General features: G+C 43.1%; 1 protein-coding gene across 1 annotated transcript in view; it reads right to left on the minus strand.

Annotated features, from left to right (window-relative positions):
- Positions 1-24584, minus strand: part of LOC140719625 (bone morphogenetic protein 7-like) — an 89335-nt gene that overhangs the window by 21919 nt on the left and 42832 nt on the right. The window contains exon 2 of the mRNA XM_073034366.1: positions 2615-2807. Within this exon, the coding sequence (XP_072890467.1) occupies positions 2615-2807 (193 nt within the window). The remainder of the gene's footprint in view (positions 1-2614; positions 2808-24584) is intronic.

A 24584-nucleotide genomic window follows, 5' to 3' on the forward strand; every position in this document is an offset into this window, starting at 1 on the left:
CTTGCCCGACCATTTCCTTCCTGTGATTCAGGCTCTGCCACTCCATTGTTGCTTGTTCTGATCCTCTGGTGTGACCAACAGGCCACGTACGTTTCAGGAAACAACGATGCCAAGCTGTGCTGGCTGGATTGGGTGGTTCCAAAGGCAACGCCCCTTTGCAGCCATCGCCGGCCGGGTAAGTCCCTGAACTCTGCACACCCACGTTACGTCTGGGTGTTGATGAGGGGCAAATGCTGCCTTTTGACAATGGATTCTACATGGAGTTGTAGCAAGGTTCAGGCCTGTTAGGACTCCTCAGCACTATGCAAGAGCATCCAGCTCTCCAACCGCACCTGGAGACCCCCTTCATTTGAAAGGGGATTCCCAGTCTGGGAAACGGGAGGTGGTAGTGTTCCCTTTTAATTATTTTTCCATATTGTATTTTAGCAGCTCCATTGATTTCTGATTAGTTCTTTAATTGTTCTTTTTATTTTTTAAATTTTAATATTTTTCTTGATATTATTGACATTTTAAAAAACTCCGAAAAGTTCTGAAAAACCTTAGTTTTATCGTTTGTCAAAAGCTGCCAGATCTTTCCAGAGCCAGGCCTCAGTGTTATATTCCCTGAGGCCTACTCGTTGCTGAGGTTTCGTTGAGCCTGGCTCCCAGGTATGGAAGGTCAGCGAGATCACCAATCAGAATCTGGCCCAGGTTAGTCCGGGAAGGTGAGGACACAGATGCCAATTCTGAGCAGCAGGAAGCAGCATGATCTAACCCAATGAGAGCATACAGTGGCGAGACAGTATACCAATTTATAAAACTTTTTCCTTGTGGGAGATACTGAAGTGGGATTCCTTAACGGGCTCAACAGGAAACAAGCAATGATGTTCCTGAACATCTTTTGCCAGAATGATCTCAGCTTCCATCTCCAGTGAATTTGAATCAGCTTGTGCTCGTCATACTAAAATCAGGGTTTGGTCTGTTTCCAGTGGCGCCATTAAGAAGGCACTTTGTGCGAATAGCTCCGATGGGTAGGATTGAAGTGATTGCAGGGGATAGTGAACTCAATTAGCTCCATCGTGGGCACTAGCCTCTCCGGCACCAGGACATCTTTAAGGAACAGTGCTTCAGAAAGGTGACACCCATTATTAAGGACCCCCATCTCTCAGGACATGTCTCTTCACCACCAGGAAGGAGGTACAGGAGCCTGATGACACACACTCAGTGATTCAGGAACAGCTTCTTCCCTCCACCATCGGATTTCTGAATGGATATTGAATTCATGAACACCACCTCACTACTTTTTTCTCTTTTTGCACTACTTACTTAATTTAACTTTCTAAAGTATATACATATATTGTAATTCACAGTTTTTTCCTCTCTCGATTATCACGTATTGCATTGTACTGCTGCAGCAGCAGGGGAGAACAAGATCAGGCTCAACTGTGATGCTCCTCCTGATTGAATAGTCTGCTAATATATCCACACCTCCACATTCCTTTACAACATAGGAGGCCACTCAGCCCATCAAGTCTACATCAGCTCGGAGAGCCATCCCATCCCTTCCATCAATTTTCCCTTTAACTTGTTCTCCCCCTGCATTCCCAGACATCCTATCACCCACCTACACCAAGGGCAATTTATAATAACCATTGAATCTACTGGCATGTCTGTTGGACATAAAAAGAAACATGCAGACTCCACAAAGACAGCAGCAGAAGTCAGGATTGAATCCAGGTCATTGGAGTTGTGAGACATTAACTATACTAGTCACACCACTTTGATGTGCCAAAGCGAGTAACTTTTAACTGTGCCGTAATATACTCGGATAATAGAGTCATCAACCTGTTGTCACCTCTCCAGATGTTTATCTTCATTCTTAGATAGTGTAAACAATGCAGGCTGTTACTTACCAGCTGCTTTACACTGCGGGATAATGTCAACAAACCCACTAATTACTGTCTAGATCAGGGGCTCCCAGCCTGGGGTGCACAGAACCCTTGCTTAATGATAATGGTCCATGGTATTAAAAAGGTTGGGAACCCCTGGGCTAGATTAACTTAGTACCTGAAAATTCTTCAGTTTCGTGGATGTCTGTGAAGAGTAAGAATTTCAGGTTGTATATTGTCTACATTCTCTGATATTCATGGATGTCTGTGAAGAGTAAGAATTTCAGGTTGTATACTGTCTACATTCTCTGTTATTCGTGGATGTCTGTGAAGAGTAAGAATTTCAGGTTGTATACTGTCTACATTCTCTGATATTCGTGGATGTCTGTGAAGAGTAAGAATTTCAGGTTGTATACTGTCTACATTCTCTGATATTCGTGGATGTCTGTGAAGAGTAAGAATTTCAGGTTGTATACTGTCTACATTCTCTGTTATTCGTGGATGTCTGTGAAGAGTAAGAATTTCAGGTTGTATACTGTACACATTCTCTGATATTCGTGGATGTCTGTGAAGAGTAAGAATTTCAGAGAAGAAGTAAAGGGAAAAATGTTTAGAAAATGCTACCAGGTTTTTTTCCTCGGAGGATTAGAGAATGGGACGAGGCTGGGGGATGTAGGAGAACATATTCCCAATTCTGTAAACAATAGATGACATGACTGCATAGGCACTTTGTAATTTGCACTAACCTGTCCTCGAACTCCTGCAGCACTTGGTAAACTGTGATGTGAAGAGTCATGTTTCCATGAAAACTCTCATTTGCTCTCTTGTAGATCCTAAACTCTGCTGCAGTTACCATTTCACCTTGAGGGATCTGAGTTAAATCAAACTTAAATTCTTTCCACAGTGCCTCATGGTGAAAAACATCTTCATTGTGCTCCACTGTCAAAACAACAACAAAGAGAGAAAATGAATACATACACTTGGCTTGCAATTCCTTTATCGATGATGTTCCAGGTTTGGGAACCAGATGTGATGAGAGCGTTTCCTGTTGGAATCTGCTCCCAAGTGAAATCCCTGTTCTGCACAAGGACGATAATAGAGAACAGTCTGTCGTCAACACCAACAAAAAATGGCATAGAATTCACAGTTTAAATTACAGTAATATGTTCTTTAATGCAATGGAATTGCAAGGGGGCATGCCTCCTTGTCAAAACTTATCCGAAGAGTGACTTTGCGGCCACAAAACAACAAACTTTACATCTTCTAAGTCAGTGATAATAAATCTGAGAATCCTGCCGGTTCGTAAGTCAGGCGAAGACAAGACCAGGCTGGAGCGAATGTTGCCGCTGGTTAAACTGTTGGCTCATTCCGGTGCGCAATGATTTGACCGAACAAATGATTGACTCCATACTTCTATTCCCAATTTCAGGAAAGTTATCAACTCTGCTGAAAATTAGTCTTGAACCTGTTTACATGATTAGATGAAATCACCATAATCACTGGTTACTGTCTAGGACTTCTTCCTCTAACCTTTTGGATGGGCGATAGTCATCGGAGGAAGGGAGCAGGTTTCTTGAAACACATTTGAGGCCCATGCTAGGAAAGGTAACAAGGAGTCAATGATCTTCCATACAGGGAGAAATAGATCAGCAGTCTGTTGCTATTATTCAACAAGACAGATTCCTTTGCATTAATCCAATGAGAAAGTAGGACATAAACCTGATTTTATTAATATATTGCCTTAGCCATTAGTACAAAGCCACACCAAGTCAGTTTCGGGATTACTGTTTCATTGAACTTGAACTACAGAACATAATATGCATTGGGAAAGTAATATGCTCCTAGAAAGTTTTTTTTTCTCTCTCTCTCTGGACTGTACTGTGGTTGGAGCACAGTACCCTGTATGTGTGCATGTGTATATGGGTGAGAGGGAGGAACGGGGTTTATCTTGCTGTTGTTATTTTGTTGCTTGTTGTGTCCTGTGTTGTTCTGCCAAAACATAGCAGGCATGTTATGTTGGTGCCCCTACTACCCCTTTGGGTGTGTTGGTTGTTAACGCAAAGATGCATTTCACCGTATGTTTCAATGTATGCATGATAAGTAAATTTGAATCTTGATAACTCTCTATGTTTGTTGTTTTTTTTCAACAGGTTCTTTTGGGTTTCTTGTTTTGCGGCTGCCTGTAAGGAGACAAATCTCAAGGTGTACATACTTTGGTAATAAATGTACTTTGAACTTTGAACACAATAATTGTCAATTGTCAAATGATCTGTTATTTATTGGAGTGCCACTCCTGATATATAAGTAAAACCTTAAGTAGTTTTTTATTTTATCAGCAACCCAATGTGACTTGATACTATAGTATTTTGTGTTGTGTATTTAATAGTTCTGTAATATTTGAATAATATTGGAAATATATTGTTTGAGCATTCTTTGTTGTTAACATAATTCATTACGGGTTATATGTAAAAATATGTGAATGGCATACGTCATTATGCCACCACGTCATCAGTGTGCACCTCCATAATGTAAGAATGAAATAGACATGTTATCCCCAGCTCTGTATTTTACTTTCAAGTAGTTTTATGTTTTGGAGCTAAAAATCATAATAGTGGCAACAAGGAAGTTTTAAAATGAACCCGCAATGTCTACCTAACTGTTGAAACATAGAGAGTCATTAGAGTTTAAAAAAAAGTACAGCATGTTATTTTTTTTAGAAGAGGAGAAAGAGACAATCAAGTTTTTAAAAAAAAGCATGGCGCGTTTTTTTCTTCGGAAGGGGAATAGAAAGACGGTTGAGTTAATAAAAGATGGACAAAAGTCAGGGGTTCATAAACAGTGAGTACCAGGTGATAACAATCTAAAATTTTAAAAAACCCCACAGAAATGGCTAGTTACATTGGAAAGATAGATGTGTTCAATCGCACAGCAGATAACTGGGTTATATATACTGAGCGAATTGAGCAGTATTTTATAGTAAACATAATAACCAATGAGAAATGAGTGTCAGATTTGCTGAGTGCAATTGGTAGAAGAGCAAATAGTTTGCTTCGAAGTTTAGCTGCTCCTACTAAAGTAGCCAGGATAAGCTTTGCTGATATCATGAATGTAATGCAGGAACATTTAGACCTGATTGCAGAGTGTGTCCGGTTGCATAAGTGGGATCAAAACGCAAGGGGGTCCATTTCAGCTTTCATGGCTAGATTGAAGAGATTGTCTGAGCAATGTCGGTTCAGTAATGGGCTTAATGATGCACTGAGAGATCGTTCAGTTTGCAGTCAGGAACGAACAAAATGGCAGCATCAAGACGGAGCCGGCCTGCCCAAATAAATTGTGTTACCATTGTGGCAGGGGCTCACACACCCCAGACTAATACAGAAAATGCAACAAAGTAGGACACATACTGAGTGTGGTGGGCAGGCAAAAGGAAATGGACTGCACAGGGAAGATAAAAAGTCAAGTTGCAGTTTCAAAAAGACCACTAATCTGCATGCTGTTGATGAACATCTGGTAATGATGAGAATGACACAGGACATTTACAATGTGAAAATTAACAATAGACAAGCAATATGGTTTACATCAGAAGCGAACAGCAAATTGATTAAAATGTAATTGGGCACTGGCTCAATTGTTTCAGTCATTTTACAAAATGAGTATGAATGGCATTTGAAGACACTGAACTGAAGCCTGCACATATCCCACTAAGAACTTAAACTGGAGAAAAAATAACTCCTGTGGGAATGACAGTGAAATACAACAACCAACAACCCATATTGGGTGTATGTGGTAAAAACAGGAGGCCAGCATTGTGGGGCTGTGATTGGCAGAGACAACTACAACTTTATTGGAGATCCATCCACCATTTGCATGCCGCATCCCCTACAACAGAGCCAAATGAAAGCGAATTAAGAAAAGTACTGGATGATGTCACAACAGTGTTCAAAGACGGCATTGGAAAACAAACATATCAAGGGTAAAATATTGTTAAAGGAAAATGCCACGCACAAGTTTTACAAAGCCTGTCCAGTTCCTTGTAAAGTAGCCAGTGAGCTAGACCGCATGGAGGCTGAAGGAATTCTTTCCAAGGGCAACACCAGTGGTCCCAATAGCCAAGAAGAAAGGGTCTATCAGGACCTGTGGTGATTTTTAAGGTCCACCATCAACCCAGTACTGGAAGTAGATCAATATCCTCTGCCCAAGATAGAGGGCATCTTTGTAAACCTTTCTGGAGGGAAACACTTCTACAAAGTGGACCTAACTGAGGTCTACCTACAGATGCAGATAGAAGAAGAGTCCAAAGTGTATATCACCATAAACACTCACAAAGTGCTTTGTCCCTGTTCTAATGCCCTGGGAAAGGTTCCACTGATAATGTAATGGTTTTTCTGTAGAAACACTACTAATGTAGTGGTTTTTCTGTAGTGGTGATGCACCATCAGTAACTCTCGGAGTCATGAGGCGAGATATAGGCTTTTATTCGCTGGAAGAGAGCAGTCAGCAGCAAGAGATCCCCACACGACATCCTGGAGACTGAGGGAGGAGCAGTGCCTCCAACCGCCTTTATACAGGGGTCTGTGGGAGGAGCCACAGGAGCAGTCAGCAGAGGGGCGTGTCCAGACAGGTAAATGTAGTTCACCACAAGAGGGTTATGGCTAGAGATAACAGGGACCTTGGAATGTGCGCCATCCAGTGAAGGGAGTGTTATTTTCTTGTGGCATGCCTGAGAACAAGGTGATTTGGGTCTTTCATTTGGTGAGAGATGAGGAGAGAAGATGCCAGAAAGGAGAGGTCATAGACAGCAGGACGGAATTGGCTGGGAGTCGACGAAGCCCAGGGAAATCAATGGAGGACCCACAGACGGCAAACCATGAGCTCTGACGTACACCTTAGATTGTTTCGTTAAAATGGGCCCTTTTCTTTTTGTTTTTCCTTACTAACCCTTCAGTCAAATTAAGAATTAAATAGCTAAATTGTTTAATTGCGTATGGTGTACTTACTGTTGTTTCGTAGTACTGATTTGTAACGAGGCATCAGGTCACACAGCATCCACACAAACAAGAGGTTTTACACCCCAGATTTCACACGTTTGGCGGGGCCAGAGACCGTCTTCCCTAGACTAACGCCACTGGCCAAACCTGAGGGTTGCACTATAGTGGGCTTATGTTTGGAGTAGCACCTGAACCGGCACTCTGGCGGAAAGCCAAGGACCAGGTGATGCGAGACTGTCCAGACACTCCGTGTTATCTGGATGACATCTTTGTTACTGGTAAGGATGACACGGAACAGCCCCCAAATCTCAAGACAGCGTTGAAAAAGATTTGGAGATCGTGGGCTCAGAGCGTGACCCAGCAAATGTGAATTCTTTAAACCAAACATCACTTCCTGCGGCCACAATATTGACGCACAACGTTTACGCAAGTGTGCTGGGAAAATTCAAGCAGTGGTGGATGCCCCAAAGCCAAAGGATTTGCCACAGTTGAGGTCCTTTTTAGGATTTGTTAATTACTACAATTCTGCCAAATCTGGCTACTGTGCTCCATCCCTTGAACTCATTACTACAGATCAGAAAGAAATGGCAATGGACAAAGCAGTCTGAGGTGGCTTTCCAAAGGACAAAGGAAGTGATGACGTCAGATCTGTGCTCACACATTATGATCCGCATCAACCAGTGAATCTTGACTGTGACACCGCACAATATGATATACAGCAGGTACTGTCATGTCACTTGACAATGAGTGATGGAAGTGAACGCCCCATAGTCTTTACATCAAGTCCCCTACCCACTGCAGATAAGAATTATACTCAGATTGACAGAGGGGCCTTGAGTCTGGTTTTGTGTACAAAATGTTTCAACCAGTACCTGAATGGGAGAGAGCTCACCCTCATTACCTATCATCAACCACTAGTGTCCATTTTCAAACCACAGAATGGTGTTCCACCAATAGCAACAGCATGAATGCAGAGATGGGCTCTGTTACTTGGAGGACACAATTACAAGATCAAATTCAAGAGGACAACTAGTCATGGAAATGCTGATGGATTGTCGCATTTACCCTTGGAAGAGAAAATACTTGAAACATTTACAAAAGAGGACACTCCTCTTGAAAAATTCTCCCTCAGCAAAGGCTGAGGAAAGTCCATCTCCCACCCCCCCCCCATCCTCATCACATTCTACAGAGGTTGTATTGAGAGCATCCTGAGCAGCTGCATCACTGCCTGGTTCAGGAATTGCACCATCTCGGATCGCAAGACCCTGCAGCGGATAGTGAGGTCAGCTGAGAAGATCATCGGGGTCTCTCTTCCTGCCATCACGGACATTTACACTACTCGCTGCATCTGCAAAGCAAACAGCATTATGAAGGACCCCACGCACCCCCCCCCCCCCATACAAACTCTTCTCCCTCCTGCCGTCTGGGAAAAGGCTCCGAAGCATTCAGGCTCTCACGGCCAGACTGTGTAACAGTTTCCTCCCTCAAGCCATCAGACTCCTCAATACTCAGAGCCTGGACTGACACCAACTTACTGCCCTCTACTGTGCCTGTTGTCTTGTTTATTATTTATTGTAATGCCTGCACTGTTTTGTGCACTTTATGCAGTCCTGGGTAGGTCTGTAGTCTAGTGTAGTTTTTTCTGTGTTGCTTTTACATAGTTCAGTGTAATTTTTGTATTGTTTCGTGTAGCATCATGGTCCTGAAAAACGTCTCGTTTTTACTGTGTACTGCACCAGCAGTTATGGTTGAAATGACAATAAAAAGTGACTTGACTTGACTAATGCAAATTGAAAGTCTGCCTACTATGGCAGAGATGACCCAGTGGAAAACCGGAAAAGATCCCCCCGCCACTATCTCAGGTCTACACGGCCAGCCAAAATGGCTGGAATGTGCAAGGTATCCCAGTTCCCTTATTTTTACCGGCACTGGGTTGAACTTGCCCTTGATGGGGGTTGCCTTGTGTGGGGGTTGAGAATTGTTGTAACATCAAGGCTGAGAGCTAAAGCACTGGAGGACCTACATGCCAGTCACCTAGGCACGGTCAAATTTAAGGCTTTGGCTCAAAGCTTTGTCTGGGAGACCCGGGATAGATCAGCAGGTTGAGCAGCTTGCCACGCACTGTTCATGATGCCAACATGCTCAGAGCTGTCAGAACCACTTCCTGAAGTCCCAGAGGCGATTCCTACAGCCACCATGGAGAAGGCCACAGAACCTGAGACTGTTTCACAGCCACAAGTCTCCCCTGCCGGGCAGAGTGACCCTCCTAACCCCTCTTGTCAGGAAAGACATTAACATACAACAGTAAGAAATCCTCCGCAGTGATTAAGACTTTAGACCTGAATAGGACAATTTAAAATGTACTGTGCTGTGGATGCCTATAGAGTAGTTGTATTATATGGTACAGTGTGTGTGTGTGTGTGTGTGTGTGTGTGTGTGTGTGTGTGTGTGTGTGTGTGTGTGTGTGTGTGTGTGTGTGTGTGTGTGTGTGTGTGTGTGTGTGTGTGTGTGTGTGTGTGTGTGTGTGTGTGTGTGTGTAAGATGACCAGAGAGCAATACGTTACATCCTTGAGTTGAGATGCAGTCTACATGGAGTTGGAGTTTATAGCTAAGCAGAGAGGAGTGTTGTGTATTTAATACTTCAGTAATATCGTAAATATATTGTTTTGCTAAGCTTTCTTTGTTGTTTTCATAATTTATTATGGGTGATATGTAAAAGTATGTGAATGGCATACGTCATCATGTCACCATGTCATAAGCGCGCACCTCCGTAAAGTAAGAATGAAGTAGACACGTTATCCCTGGCTCCATGTTTTTCTTTCAATTAGTTTTATGTTTTGGATTTACAAAACATAACATTTTGGGGCAGTGAACAGTTTGATGAAGGAACGATAAAATACTTTGATTTACTGCAGCCACCATGTTCCACAATGCAGTAACCTCACCTTCCACTGATCTAATTTCCTTCTTCAAAAGCAAAGGGAGGGTGGCAAATTCACAAACCAGAATGAAACCCAGAAGCATAATTATAGGAATGGTCAACTTTTAAAAATAAACTCTTAGAAAGAAGGAATTAATTAAAGGGCAAAAAAACAGGGTGTGCTTTAGAAATAAAAAGGTTATTGATTTCATGATTTTCAAAACCAAGTGCTTTATTCTGAAGCCAGGATGACATTTGATCTGACTGTTTTTGGATCTACCTCCCAGAAACGGACAGGGCATGAGGATGCAGTGAGGTTCTGTCAGTTGATATGGGTCAAAATTGAGAATTACAGATATAAATCGAGCTTGTATTCATTTGCAACAAGTTAAATAGAATCCAGCCCCAACCATAAAGGTGGCTCTCCTCCAGATAGAATTAATCAGCCTCATGGTTATTTGCTAATTGTGAGCAATGCCCACCAAATACTGGGGTAGCTCAACAAATCAGGCAGCTTCTAAGGAAGGAAATAAACAGTTGACGTTTTGGGCTGAGACCAAAACTGGGGGGATGCCAACATTTGAAAGAACATCTCCAAGTAGCATTAACTGCCCTTAACAATGTTTTAGTAGAATTGACAGCTCCTTACAAATTGCTTCAACAAAGCTGTTTGAAAACAGTTGAAGCACTGCAGTATGCAAAAGCAAAAATTAACAAGCAATGCGCGCGCACACACACACACACACACACACACACACACACACACACACACACACACACACACACACACACACACACACACACACACACAATGCTGGAGGAACTCAGCAGGAAATCAGATGAACAAGTTACAGCCACAGTATCCTAGTGATTCTGAGTGGCAAGGTGAAAGGTCGAAAGGTCGGTTTGCATCTATCAGTTCTGATGTCAATACAGTGCCTATTATTTGATTTATTCAACATGTGTGTAGACACTTGGTTAATCGATTTCCTGATGATGAGTTAAGAGAATTGCAAGCTTTTGACCCTGTTGCTGTTGCAAACGCAGCCAATTTTGAATTTGGAGACGAGGATGTTGTACAACTGACAAAACAAAATACTCAGTTACCTGTTATGAACTACGACGAAAGTGTTGCCTCAAAAATGTCACAGCAATACTATGATTTCAAATTTGTCATCTCTGAGGAAGTTAAAACTGGTTCAATTAAGAGGTTCATCATATGCTTTTTGGGTGGTGGGGTGGAGATACGTCTCTACCAAAGAAGATGTCAGGTGCTCCTTCCCTCAGCTAGCCTGAAGGTCACCATTCAGCAAGGTGTAAGACCTGGTTAGCCCCCTGATCAGGGTCACATGAAGCCTTGGGAGCAGGTGGTGGGTGGTCGTATGAGCAACTGGGGCATATCGCAAGTCCTGGTTATGCAACCACTGACACCAGGCAGACAATCTCTGAAGAGTATCGATAATGGCTGGGGTCACCCGTCTTGTAAAGACACTGCCCAGAAGAAGGCAATGGCCAACCACTTCTGTGGAAAATTTGCCAAGAATGATCATGGTCATGAGACCATGATTGTCTACGTCATATGACATGGCACATAGTGGTGATGAAGATGAAGTATATGCATATTAGAAAAAAATCAGAAAAAAAGCTGGAGTGAGTGTGGTATAAGAGAGGGTCTGGGCTTTCTCCCTGCCCTATATATTCCACTGTTGAGAACCTGCCTCAAAGCATTGCTGCTGCTTTGGGCACGCCAGCGCCATTCTGTTATCCTTGCATGATTATGATAGCTGAGATTTTGAAGCGGAGATCACAATAAAACCACAAGCGTCCATTGATGTTCCTCATTGTCACTAGAAACAACTTCTGGATTCTTTCCCGCCGAAAGAATCGGCCTGAAACGTCGACTGTACTTTTTTCCACAGACGCTGCCTGACCTGCTGAGTTCCTCCAGCATTTTGTGTGTGTGTTGCTTTTATTTCCAGCATTTGCAGGTTTTCTCTTGTCTGGATTCTTTTGCACGCACATGCCAACAGAACGGTCCCAAGGGTAGATTATTCATGGCAGTTCTCCATCCCAGGCTCTGACACTGAACTCATGAATTCGAGTGAGACAACGTTTCAGTGGAGAGGAATGTCCGTAATAAATGAAGGAAAATAATATTTCAGCTGAATTTCTTAAATAAGATGTGTGTATTTAAATGCTTTAAGCATCTTATATTCACACTTTAACATCTAGAATGTATTTAAGTAGCTTTTGTGAATGTTTTTGCAAATCATGAACAAGAAATTCTGCAGATGCTGGAACTCCAAAGCAACACACACAAAATGCTGGAGGAACTCAGCAGGTCAGGCAGCATCCATGGAAATGAATAAACAGTCGACGTTTCGGGCCGAGACCCTTCATCAGGATTGAGAAGGAAGGAGGAAGACATTGAAACGTCGACTGTTTATTCACTTCGATGCATGCTGCCTCACCTGCTGAGCTCCCCCAGCATCTTGTGTGTGCTGCTTTTGCAAATCAGTGCTTTGACGGTTCAGTGGATGGGGCTTGGGTTGCTGTGAGAGCTTTTCAGTTTTGGAGGAGGGGGTTTTGATTTCTTTGTGTCATAGTTCAGTCCCTCGGAGCCAACTGGGTCGATGGCTGTTATTCTTCTGATGCTGGTGATTGAGGTTAATTTTTCCAACTCAATCGGTAGGTTGCTATTCCCGCAGCCTCAGCCCCGATCTCCAGCGGGCTTGCTCACCGCAGCATCTGACCGTCGATCTCAGCAGGCAAGTAAAGTTCCCTGACTTATTCAAACGAGAGGACATGATTTGAGAGTTAGGGGGCAAAAGTTTAAGGGAAACACGAGGGAGTATTTCTTTACTCAGAGAGTGATAGCTGTGTGGGACGAGCTTCCTGTAGAAGTAGTAGAGGCCAGTTCAGTTGTGTCATTTAAGGTAAAATTGGATAGGTATATGGACAGGAAAGGAGTGGAGGGTTATGGGCTGAGTGCGGGTAGGTGGGACTAGGTGAGATTAAGAGTTTGGCGCAGACTAGGAGGGCCGGAATGGCCTGTTTCTGTGCTGTGATTGTTATATGTTATATGGTTATATGGACTTCATCGCATCATCATCCCTGAGGCCTGACACGGTCGTTCGGTCAGAAACCTCGGAGCAGGTGGTCATGGTTGGACTGACAGTTCCTCAGGAAGACCGGATTGAGGAGGCGCTTGAGTGCAAGAAGGCCGAATTCCAGGAGCAGTGCCCGAGACAGGGGCGGAGGGCACGATATAGAAGCAGGGTGGAGAAGTCCTGCTGGCTGTTCTCTGTGCGGAACCTACTCTCTTCTCGGCTGCAAAAAAAAAAGCCATCAGAACGGTTCCAGAGGCAGCTGAGTGAGCCTCCAGATAACTATGGATCAAGAGGTGTGACGGTGGACCAATGCTGCTGGGACACAGGCTGAGGCTGGTCAACCCTGGATGGGTCACCAGGGTGAGGGTGTCTGATGCTGAAAGGCCCAAAACACCAGATGACTCCAGGTTACATCAATGATGATGTGTCTAAGCACATCCTAGGATGTACCTCAGCGTCTAGTAGGTTTTTTCAAGTGGCATTTGGTGTGTCAAAGAACGTAGTCATCAGTTGAGGTTAGTGACAACCAACAGGAGGTGTCATTCACGTTTGGCCCAATGCCATTAGTCTTTAAGGATCTTGATATTAGTTTGGAGGATTTGCTTCCTCTAGACAGTATAGCATTTGATCTTCATTGGGTCTTCATTGCTGGTGGGACAAGACAAACCCAGGAATGGTGAAGGAGTCAGGGATGTTGCCTGGAAAGGTAAGATTCTGCGAGTACAATTGTATCACACTTAGCTACTTTATGGGACAGCTCTCCCGGTTTTGGCCCCAGCCGTCAGATGAGCATTCAGTGGAGCTATTAGTGCGGGCGTGCCTTTGTCATATTCCCCTTTGAGGCTGACGCTGGGTGGTCTGTTTGGCTTCAGTTTTATTTTTGTAACAGTGATCCTCTGTGAGAATTTAAAAAATCCTTAAACTGATTTCAAATTAGAAGGTTCAGGCGTAGGAGTAGTTTTTCTAATTGTGCCCTTGTACCCCTGCAATTCTTTAAAAAATATATATTTTTATATGACTGGTGAGAAGATTGACCATCTGGTGTGACGGGAGGTCTAGTTGAGGATGGTAAGGACCCAAGTGTTGGAATACCTGAGACTAGAATCAAGACATGATTCCAAGACTGAGACGAGAACAGGGTTCTTGACCAGATGCTAGATGAGAACCCAACAAGACTAGATGAGAATCCAAACAATACAGAAATCCTAAACGCAATTGCAGATGGAACTAAAGTCAAGCTGACGAACAGAGGCCCTGAACCTGAGTTCAGGCGCTCTTTAAATATCCAAAGCTCGGCGCCAAAACATGGCTGCCAGTTAGCGGGGGTTGGGCCAGAGTGATGCACCATCAATAACTCTCGGAGACGTGAGGCGAGAGATGGGCTTTTATTTGCTGGAAGAGAGCACCATCAGCAGCAAGAGACCATCACACAACATCCTGGAGACTGAGGGAGGAGCAGTGCCTCCAATCGCCTTTATACAGGGGTCTGTGGGAGGAGCCACAGGAGCTGTCAGCAGGGGTCTGTGGGAGGAGCCACAGGAGCTGTCAGCAGGGGGGTGTCCAGACAGGTATATGTAGTTCACCACACAGAGCCTTTAAAGCGGCATCGCCAGCTAGCCATACTCTGGAGAATCGGAGCGTCTAAACCCCGGAGACTGGCGCTGTCAGGTGTGTACCGTAACATTTAGAGCACTCCAATGCAAAATACATGGGAGATAGCAAAATGATTTCTGGGAACTGTGTCCCTGAATAATCTTGACCAGGCAAAATCCAGAAGTATAATACAAAAGCAAAAATAATGAGGAGACTTCAAGCCCTTAACTTTAGAGATTACAGGCCTTTTGAAGTCACCTGCTTATACAACGGGAATAACCTCAAAAGGGGAGCTCATCATTTCTGACTGGATAGTTACAATGTTCTAAGTACAATTTATGCTCAGCTTGTTCAGAAATCACAAATTATAGCTGATAATGCTTAAAATATCTTGCTTTAATGACTGAATCTGAAAGCAAAATGATGACATGTATGGGTGGAGTTTCCTTGTTGTTGAATGCTGTGTGAGCTTTTCCTAGATCTCTAGCTATTTTACTAAACCGCCATGGTTAAGTAAATAGATCCTGTTTCAGTTAATTATTAGGATGTAATATTTAGATTTTTAGTAACGGCATGCTAGTTGCACAGTTGTTAATTTATCTCACTAGAACTGCCTATGTATTCACTGGCTGCGGTTTAGGGTTTTTGCTTGTATGAAGTATTTAGTACCATCCTGAAGATGAAAGTAATTTTAAGTAGTGGAAAGGTGCTGTCCATCATTAAGGACCCCCATGCCCTCTTCTCATTGCTACATCAGGAGGAAGGTACAGAAGCCTGAAGGCACACACTCACAGGAACAGCTTCTTCCCCTCTGCCATCCAATTCCTGGAAGGACATTGAACCCAGGAACACTACCTCACCACATTTTTATTTCTATTTTTTGCACTACTTATTTAATTTAACTATATATATTTATTCATTGCAATTCACAGTTTTTTTCTCTCTATTACCATGTACTGCTGCTGCAAAATTAACAAATTTCACAATGTATGGTGGTGATATTAAACCTGATTCTGATGTTATGAAATTGGAAACGAATTTCAAATGTAGAATTTCTTTAACATTCTTTAAACACTACCTCGACACATTATTTAAGTCACAGTACATTAAGAGTATTAACACTAGTGGTGCAGATCAGTACGTTCCTCAGATTTTTTTAATTTTCAACTGTGGTTTAAAAGCAGGAAGCCACTGTTTTGTTCATCAAACATTTTCGAATGTGTGAGTGGAGATTAGTATTGACAGAAATGCTTCTCAGCCACACACACACATGGTGAAATGTTGAATCAGAAGATGGTGACTTGGCAGACTTTGTAGGAATCTATACATTGCTTCTCATTGATTGGTTTTATCCAAACAGGATTACAGTTTGACAAACTGCTCAGGAGGTGAGAATGAATGGTATCTTCAAACCGTCGAAGACAGGAATGCAGATTTACTGCTCCTTGGACAGAATTCACAACCGCACAGCTTAGTGGAAGAAGAAAAAAAAATCACATTCCGAGCCCGAAGGTATTTCCTGATGATCAAATTATTATTAGAAAAAATACGTTTTGGCTCTCCAAGGACACAAGGAGTAAAATCACAGGGTTAAGGAAAAGCATTTGAGCCACTGCAACCCAGAATTCGAATTTATGTTGCAAGGAGAGTTGTTCTGTTGTTCTGCTTGGATGGTCCATGTTGACCATCTTCCATTTCTTCACATTAATCTCCTTCTGCATTATTTCCCTCCCCTTGTCCTGCCAAACACTCCTCTATCACAGGGGTTCCCAACCTGCTGTCCTCGGACCCTTTGGTTAATGGTGGGGGTTGTGTTGTAGGTTTTCGCAAATAAAACAAAGTGAAGCATTTTATGTTTAATAAAAACCTAGCAACTCATTCATTGTACTCCAAACACTGAACACAAAGAAGTGTGGTAACAGAACTGCACATAATACATTTACGACTGACCCCCAACTCTTAAAGTGATCCCCACTCAATGTCAATGGTTGTGAATTATGTATGTTTCCACCAAATACATTACCCTACTGTGTAATTAATATTTCAATAATATGTGTAATCTTGCATACAGTGCCTATAAAAAGTATTCCCCACTCCATGGAAATTTCCACATTTTATTGTTTTACAACATTGAATCACAGTAGATTTAATTAGGCTGTTTTTTACAACGATCAACAGGAAAAGACTCTTTCATGCTGAAGTGAAAACAGATCTCTACAAAGTGATCTAAATTAATTACAGATATAAAACACAAAATAGTTGATTGCATAAGTATTCACCCCCCTTTAATACACCACACCAAATCTTCGCTAGTGTAGCCATTGTTTTAGAAGTCGCATAATTAGTTAAAGGGAGATCTGTTTCTGGAGACCTGTGAGCAGTCAAGGTGTTTCAGTTGACTGGAGTAAAAATATACCTGTCCAACTGCTGGTGAGTCAGTATCCTGGCAAAAACTACACCATGAAGACAAAAGAACACTCCAAACAACTCCGCAAAAAGGTTATTGAAAAGCACGAGTCAGGAGATGGATACAAGAAAGTTTCCAAGTCACTGAATAGCCCTTGGAGTACAATGAAGTCAATCATCAAGAAATGGAAAGAATATGATACAGCTCTAAATCTTCCTAGAGCAGGCAGTCCTCAAAAACAGAGTGACTGTGCAAGAAGGGGACTAGCGATGGAGGCCACCTAGAAATCTATGACAGCTCTGGAGGTTCAGTGGCTGAGGTGGGAGAGACTGCGCATACAACTGTTGTCCGGTGCTTCACCGGTCGCAGCTTTATGGGAGAGTGGGAAAGAAAAAGCCACTGTTGAAAAAAACTCTTATGAAATCTCAGCTAGAGTTTGCCAGAAGCATGTGGGAAGCTCTGAAGTCAGCTGGAAGAAGGTTCTATGGTCTGATGAAACCTAAATTGAGCTTTTTGGCCAGCAGACTAAACATTATGTTTGGCATATGCCAAACACTGCACAACCAACCCTATCGTGAAGCATAGTTATGGCTACATCATGCTTCACTGCAGTAGGCCCTAGAAGGCTTGTGAAGGTAGAAGGTAAAATGAATGCGGCAAAATACAGGGAAATCCTGGAGGAAAACCTGATGCAGTCTGCAGGAGAACTGTGACTTGGGAGAAGATTTGTTTTCCAGCAAGACAATGACTCCGTGCATAAAGCCAAAGCTGCACAGGAATGGCTTAAAATCAACAAAGTCAATATCCTAGACTGGCCAAGTCAGAGTCCAGACCTCAATCCAATTGAGAATTTGTGGCTGGAGCTGAAAAGGGCTGTTCAATCATGATTCCCATGCAATCTGACAGAGCCTGAGCAGTTTTGTAAAGAAGAATGGGGAAAAATTGCAGTGTCCAGATGGGCAAAACTGATAGAGACCCACCCACACAGACTCGAGGCTGTAATTGCTGCCAAAGGTGCATCTACTAAATACTGACTTGAAGGGGGTGAGCAATTACGCAATCAATTATTTTGTGTTTTATATTTGTAATTAATTTAGATCCCTTCGTAGGGATCTGTTTTCACTTTGAAGCAAAAGAGTCTTTTTCTGTTGATCAATGTCAAAAAAAGCCAAGTTAATTCCAGAGTGATTCAATATTGTAAAACAATAAAACATGAGAATTTCTGGGTTGAGGGGTGAATACTTTTTGTAGGTACTGTATAGTTTGGTTAAGCATTTTGTTAATTTAAATAATTAATTACAGGTTATCTGTAAAAATATGGTAATTGCATACACCATTGTGTTACCATGTGAAAAGTGCATGCCTCGCTTGAAGCAAACTTGAATTTACATCCGTCAGCCTGGACTCAACTACTAATTTAATATTTTGAAGTTACAAAACATAACGGTAGGAATCCAGGGCAAAAAAAAAAACCGTTAGATGGCTTAGCATCTGGCTCTCTCATTTCTCCATAATCTGAGCCAGAGAGCCAGAGTGCCTGAATATCTCCTGCTCCCTTTAGTCAACAGGCTCATGGCAAAATGTTACGAACCAATGTGTTACACATAAGAAAAGTGGAATTGAAAGTGTGGCTGGGTACTAGTAGGCATATCACCCAGGGAAGATGGACTATCAAAGTTTTACTCTAGTCCTTAATTACCTTTCTTTTCTCTTCAACATCAGCATCTTGAAATCTCCTCAGCCCTTTCCTGATGGTAGTTGCATTGGTTGTGGTATGGGTCAGTAAGCAGTGGGTAAGCACACGTGGTGAGGGTGAGCCTGTCTTTGGGCAAATGCTGTCGCCATCTTGCACTTGCAGCTGGCTCTGACCCCCGAGGCAAGGCCAGCTCCACCGCTGTCATGTGATGCGGACGCAAGAATGGGACCTGCCCTCGAAACAGCTGGGAAAACTTTGACCTCTGGCTCAACTACACCCTGGCTTTGCCAGCGGTTAAATCTGCCGAGAAAAACTGAATGCTCTAAAACTGAACGCTGACAAACTAAAAAAAAAATCAAAATCTATAATTTAAAAGCAACAATTAAAAATAAACACAAGAAGTTCTGCAAGTGCTGTAACTTTTTAGCAACACACACACACACACACACACACATACCATGCTGTAGATCAGGAAACATCTACAAAGGGGAATAAACAGTCAACCTTCTGGGCTAAGCGCCTTCATCAGGGTGGAAAGGAAGGGGGCAGAAGCCAGAATAAGAAGATGGTGGGGTGGGGGGGGGGGGGTGTTTGTACAAGTTTACAGGTGATCAGTATAACCAGCTGAGTGGGAAGGTGGGTAGGTGGGGGACGGGTTGATGAAATAAGAAGCTGGGAAGCGATGGGAAGAGGTAAAGAGCTGACGAAGGAATCTGATACGTGGGAAGAGTAGACCTCGGAGGAAAGGGAAGGATTAAAAATATTAAACATGATTAGAAACTAACTTGCTTCAAACATCTTTAAAAACAAAACATTTAGCTAAATTAGATTAATTCCAAAATATATCAATTACACAGTCCCTCAAATGAGCCATGAAAATGTAATGGGGAGAGTTCTATGTGGAAGGGGGGCATTTAAACCATCAAATCTGGGCCAGATGCAAACGAACAAATCAGCGTAATTCCGCCATCTGACACTTGGGCCACAGCGGATCATGACCCTGCAACTGAAAAGTCAAGTACCCTCTTAAATAGGACGGGTGTTCCTGCCCCTATCACCCTTTCTGGCAGCTGGTCCTCACGCCCTCTGTCCAGGGTGGGTTCAGAAGGTGGAACACAGGTGCTGGGGAACCGCCGCAACTTCACACAGAGTTGGAAGATATTCTCGAGCAGGAAAAGAAAGCTCATCAAGATTGGGACTCCTGTGCTTGCTAAATCATGTTGCAGTAACACGCAAGCAGTGGAAGGCCAGCTGTTTCACTGTTCTTTCTCTCCATCTCCTGAAGCTTCTTTACTACCATTACTCCTTTCCCATCACTTACTTATTGCCCATTACTCCACTGGCGTTTAGGGCAGCAATGAAGGTCGTCCATCGCAGGCAGTGTTCAGGGCTTCCTTCATCGCGTCAGTAGCTTCCTCTCGGTTTTCACTACTGTCCCAGGTGGAGACTCAGGAATTCCATCGCACCCAGATGTGGAAGGAATCTTCAGTGCTGTTTCCATAACAACTTTCTTCTACCAGTTAGGGTTGTTAGCCTTGAGCTGAACCCCCCCCCCCCCCACCCACATACCTGGAGCCACCCCATCTCGCACCAAGAATCATTCCACAGTCAAAGTAACTTAGATCACATTTCGCCCTCATTCTGATCTTTGGTCTGAACAGCAACTGAACCTCTTGACCATGTCTGCATGCATTGAGTTGCAGCCACTTGATTGGCTGATTAGATATTTGTATTAACGAGCAGCTGTACAGGTGTACCTAATAAAGTGGCCACTCTGGATACACTGCATCTTTAAAGTTTTAAAAAAGGACACATTTATCTTTCTCTGAACTGTTGACATCCTCCTCTAATCCATTTATTTTTAATTCTTCTTTGATGCAATACTTCCAGAACCACAAACATGCCTCCTGACCTTTGATGCATCATTGAATCCCAGGGGTGTTTCAACAAACATTTCTGATATGATATCTGGACCATGTCCAAGTGCCATTTCACACTGAGCACTGCCTGTCACATCTTCCTGCCTGCACCGGCCACCTGGTCAATGGGAAGGCAAAGTCGAAAGTTTGCTGACAAATGGCTGGTTCATTCTTACCCACATTTCCTGCCAGAAAAGTTTTTAAAAAAACTTTGCTCAATTTCTGCTCTAGGTCTTTACAGCACTCAATACCCACACCAGTGGTATAGAAGACACCAAAAGTCCAAGTGCCTGAAGACCCTTCAGTCCGGGCACCGAGTGAGCTGTTGTACGCCAGCATCAAGCGCAGGTCGAAACGGAACTTGGATGAGGTCAACATCTTCGGCATCACAACCAGAAAAGCAGAAGAGAAAACCAAGAGTAGAAATTTTTTACTGAGGTGGGAAAGAAATGATCATATTGAAACCTAAAACCGCCTCATGTTTCATGGAAAATCCATTGGCAGGTGGGGAGGAATTTCTTTTGCCGGAGCGTGGTGAATCTGTGGAATTTGTTGCCACGAGCGACTGTGTAGGCCAAAATCGTTGGGTGTACTTGAGGCTGAGGTTGATAGATTCTTGATTAGTCAGGGAGTGAAGGGCTATGGGGAGAAGGCAGGAGATTGGGGGCTGAGAGGGAAAATGGATCAGCCATGATGTGGAATGGCAGAGCAGGCTCGATGGGCCAAAAGGCCTAACTCTGCTCCTATATCTTATGGTCTTATAAAAGCAGAATGAGAGCAAGGTTCTTGCAGGTATGCACTGAAAAGGTTACATGGACTACAGGAGCCTCTGGCTCGGTCCACCCTCGACTGTCGGAAAGCTATTCACAGGCAGATGCAATGGAAATGTTTGCCAACTGCGTGACAGCCTCTCATCTTCGGGGACTTGCTGAGAAGGGCTCACCACATTAAAAGGAACAAACTTACAATTACATTGCTTTTTATCCTTATTTACTTAAAGTATCTTCTGAGATCATCTAATCTGAAGTGTACGATGATCACGCACAAGGGGGATGGATTTCTGCCCCAGCGGAGCAGCCCTCCTGAAAACCCCTGGCAGGGCTTCCTTTCCTCATGCGAGATCTCTTTCGTACTCGGGACTTCAATTATAATCAAAAGCAGGAAAAAACACAGGCCATATATAACCGTTTTCTGTAAGGAAGTAAGCTGATTTAGAGAAGCTATTTTCCATTGGTAAGAACTGTAAACGTCTGGGCAGTTTCACAGTAGACAGCAGACGACAATGGCAAGTGCCTAAGATTCGGCAAACTGGACACCACCAGGCAGGCTTCCAGTGGCTGACCAGTAGCTGACCCAAAGACAATGAGAAATTTGACCAGCTGTGGGTCATTCAGCTCCTCAAAGCTGCTCCACCACTTTAAAGATGTGGTGGAGCCATTCAAACCCCATTTCCTGCTTTTTCTCTTCAGAGCCCTTGATTCCCTTTACAGGTTGAAATCTGCCTTAAATATATCCAAATCTTCCCTCACTTGCTCCTGTAGCAAGGAGTTCCGAAGACTTGCAACCGTCTGAGAGAAAAGATTACTCCTCACTGAAGTGTTGAATGGACACTGCCTTCTGGTCCTGATCTTCCCACGACAGAGACATAATCTCAGCATTTACCCCATCTCACTCTTTCAGAAACCTATATGCTTTAATAAGATCAACTTTCATTCTTCCAAACTCCAGAATCCTGTTTTAACCTTTCCTCAGAGAACAATTCCTCCATACCTAAAATTGTTTCTTGTAAACCTTCTCTGAACTACCTCCATTGGAATAATAAACACGAGAAATTTCGCAGATTCTGGAAATTCAGAGCAACACACTCAAAATGCTGGAGGAACTCAGCAGGTTAGACAGCATCTATGGAAATGAATAAACAGTCGACATTTCAGGCTGAGACCGTTTTTCGGAACTGGAAAGGAAGGGGGAAGACACCAGAATAAAAAGGGGGGGGGGGGAAGGGGAAGGAGGATAGCTGGAAGGTGATTGGTGAAGCCAGGTGGATGGGAAAGGTAAAGGGTTGGAGAAGAAGGAATCTGATAGGAGAAGAGAGTGGACCATAGGAGAAAGGGGAGAGGAACTGACACAGGAGAATTTGATAGGCAGGTGAGAAGAGGTAAGAAACCAGACTGGGGAATAGAAGGGGCGAGGGGGAGGGAATTTTTTTCTGAATAGTATTTTTTCTTAGTAATTTTTTAATAATCTCTTTTCTCTGGTCTTCCCACCCCTGATTCTCTGGGTTGTAGTTCTCAGCTGTTCAGGTACTGAAGCTTCCCATTAACTTTGCTGACCCCTATTAGCTTCTTCAAAACAAAATTATCTAAGCAAATAGTTTAAACAATTTCTGTTGTGCAGTGAACTTTGAGATTTGTTGATGTACTTTGCGCCAGAACAAATCTCTTACCTCATGTTCTCTGCTGTGTGTAGTTTTCGATCTGTTTTGAGTATGGAAAGATGCACAAATAGATTTTATAAATTGCTTCACATTTAACTCTTTCACATCCTCTCAGTTTCACAGGCCAGCCATTAGCTGACCTCCCTTCATGTGGTTACATTAATGCTGACGGAATGTACATGAGAACACTCTTATTAACGATCCTCTTTTACCCCTTCGCTTCTGCTCACCTGCCTATCACTTCCCTCCAGTGCTCCTCCTTCTTCCCTTTCTCCCATGGTTCACCCTTCTCTCCTATCGGATTCATTCTTCTTCAGCCTTTTACCTTTTCCAACTTCCCAGCTTCTCACTTCATCCCTGCTCCCCCACCACCTACCTTCCCTCTCCCTTGGTCTCCCCAATCACCCTCTAGCTTGTACTCATTTCCTCCCCCTCCCGTCTCCCTCCTTCCTTTCCAGTCCCAAAGAAGGGTCTTGGCCTGAAACATTGACTCTTTATTCCTCTCCATAGATGCTGCCTGGCCTGCTGAGTTCCTCCAGCATTTTGAGTGTGTAATTATGTTTTGTAACTCCAGAATGGTTTAAGGAACTGGCTTTGTAAAACTTGGGTGTGTAATTTTTATTTAACACTATTTTACCCTTGAAATGTTTTAGTTTTCCAATGCCGTCCTTAAACACTGCTGTGACATCATCCAGTACCTTTCTTAATTTGCTTTCATTTGACTTTATTGTAGAGGATGGGGCATGCAAATGGTGGATGGATCTCCAATCAAGTTGTAGTTGTCTCTGCCAATCATGACCCCACAATGCTGGCCCTTCTGTTTTTACCACATACAAGCCCAATGTGGCTTGTTGGTTGTTGTATTTCACTGTGACGAATGTTATTCCCACAGGAGATATTTTTTCTTCAGCTTAAGTTCTTAGTTGGATATCTGCAGGGTTCAGTTCAGTTTCTTTGAAATGCTATTCTAACTCATTTTGTGGAATTACTGAAACAACCAAGCCAGTGTCCAATTCTATTTTTATTAATTTACTGTTCACTTCTGGTGTAAGCCATATTGCCTGTCTATGGTTAGCTTTCAATTTGTTAACCTTAAGGTGACCCAGTCCCATCTCTCTCATCATTATCAGATTTTTCATCAGCAGCATGTATGTTAGTGCTTCTTTTGAAAACACAACTGGACTTTTTTATCTTTTTATCTTCCCTGTGTAGTCCATTTATTTTTGTCTGCCCAACGTGCTCATTGTATGTGTCCTACTTTGTTGCATTTTCTGTAACTTCCGCCTTTAAGCCTGCGTTGGTATGGTGTACGTGAGCCACTGCCACGACAGTAACACAATTTACACAGGCAGCTTCTGTTTAGAAGCTGCAATTTTGTTCATGCTCACTTTCATTCCTGACTGCCACTCAATTGCATCGCTGTCTGATGTTTCCATTGACACAGTAATTTCAACTGCTCTTTTAAATGTGAGTTATGCTTCAGTTGGGAGCTGTTTTTGAATGCTTTCTTGTAAGACTCCACAAACTAAACGATCTCTCAGTGCATCATTAAGCCCCTCACTAAACCATCAATGCTCAGACAATCTCTTCAACTCAGCCACACAGGTGGACTTCCCTTACTTTTGATTCTGCTTATGAAACCTAAT

Source organism: Hemitrygon akajei, chromosome 32, assembly GCF_048418815.1.
Source record: "Hemitrygon akajei chromosome 32, sHemAka1.3, whole genome shotgun sequence".
NCBI classification, from domain to species: domain Eukaryota; kingdom Metazoa; phylum Chordata; class Chondrichthyes; order Myliobatiformes; family Dasyatidae; genus Hemitrygon; species Hemitrygon akajei.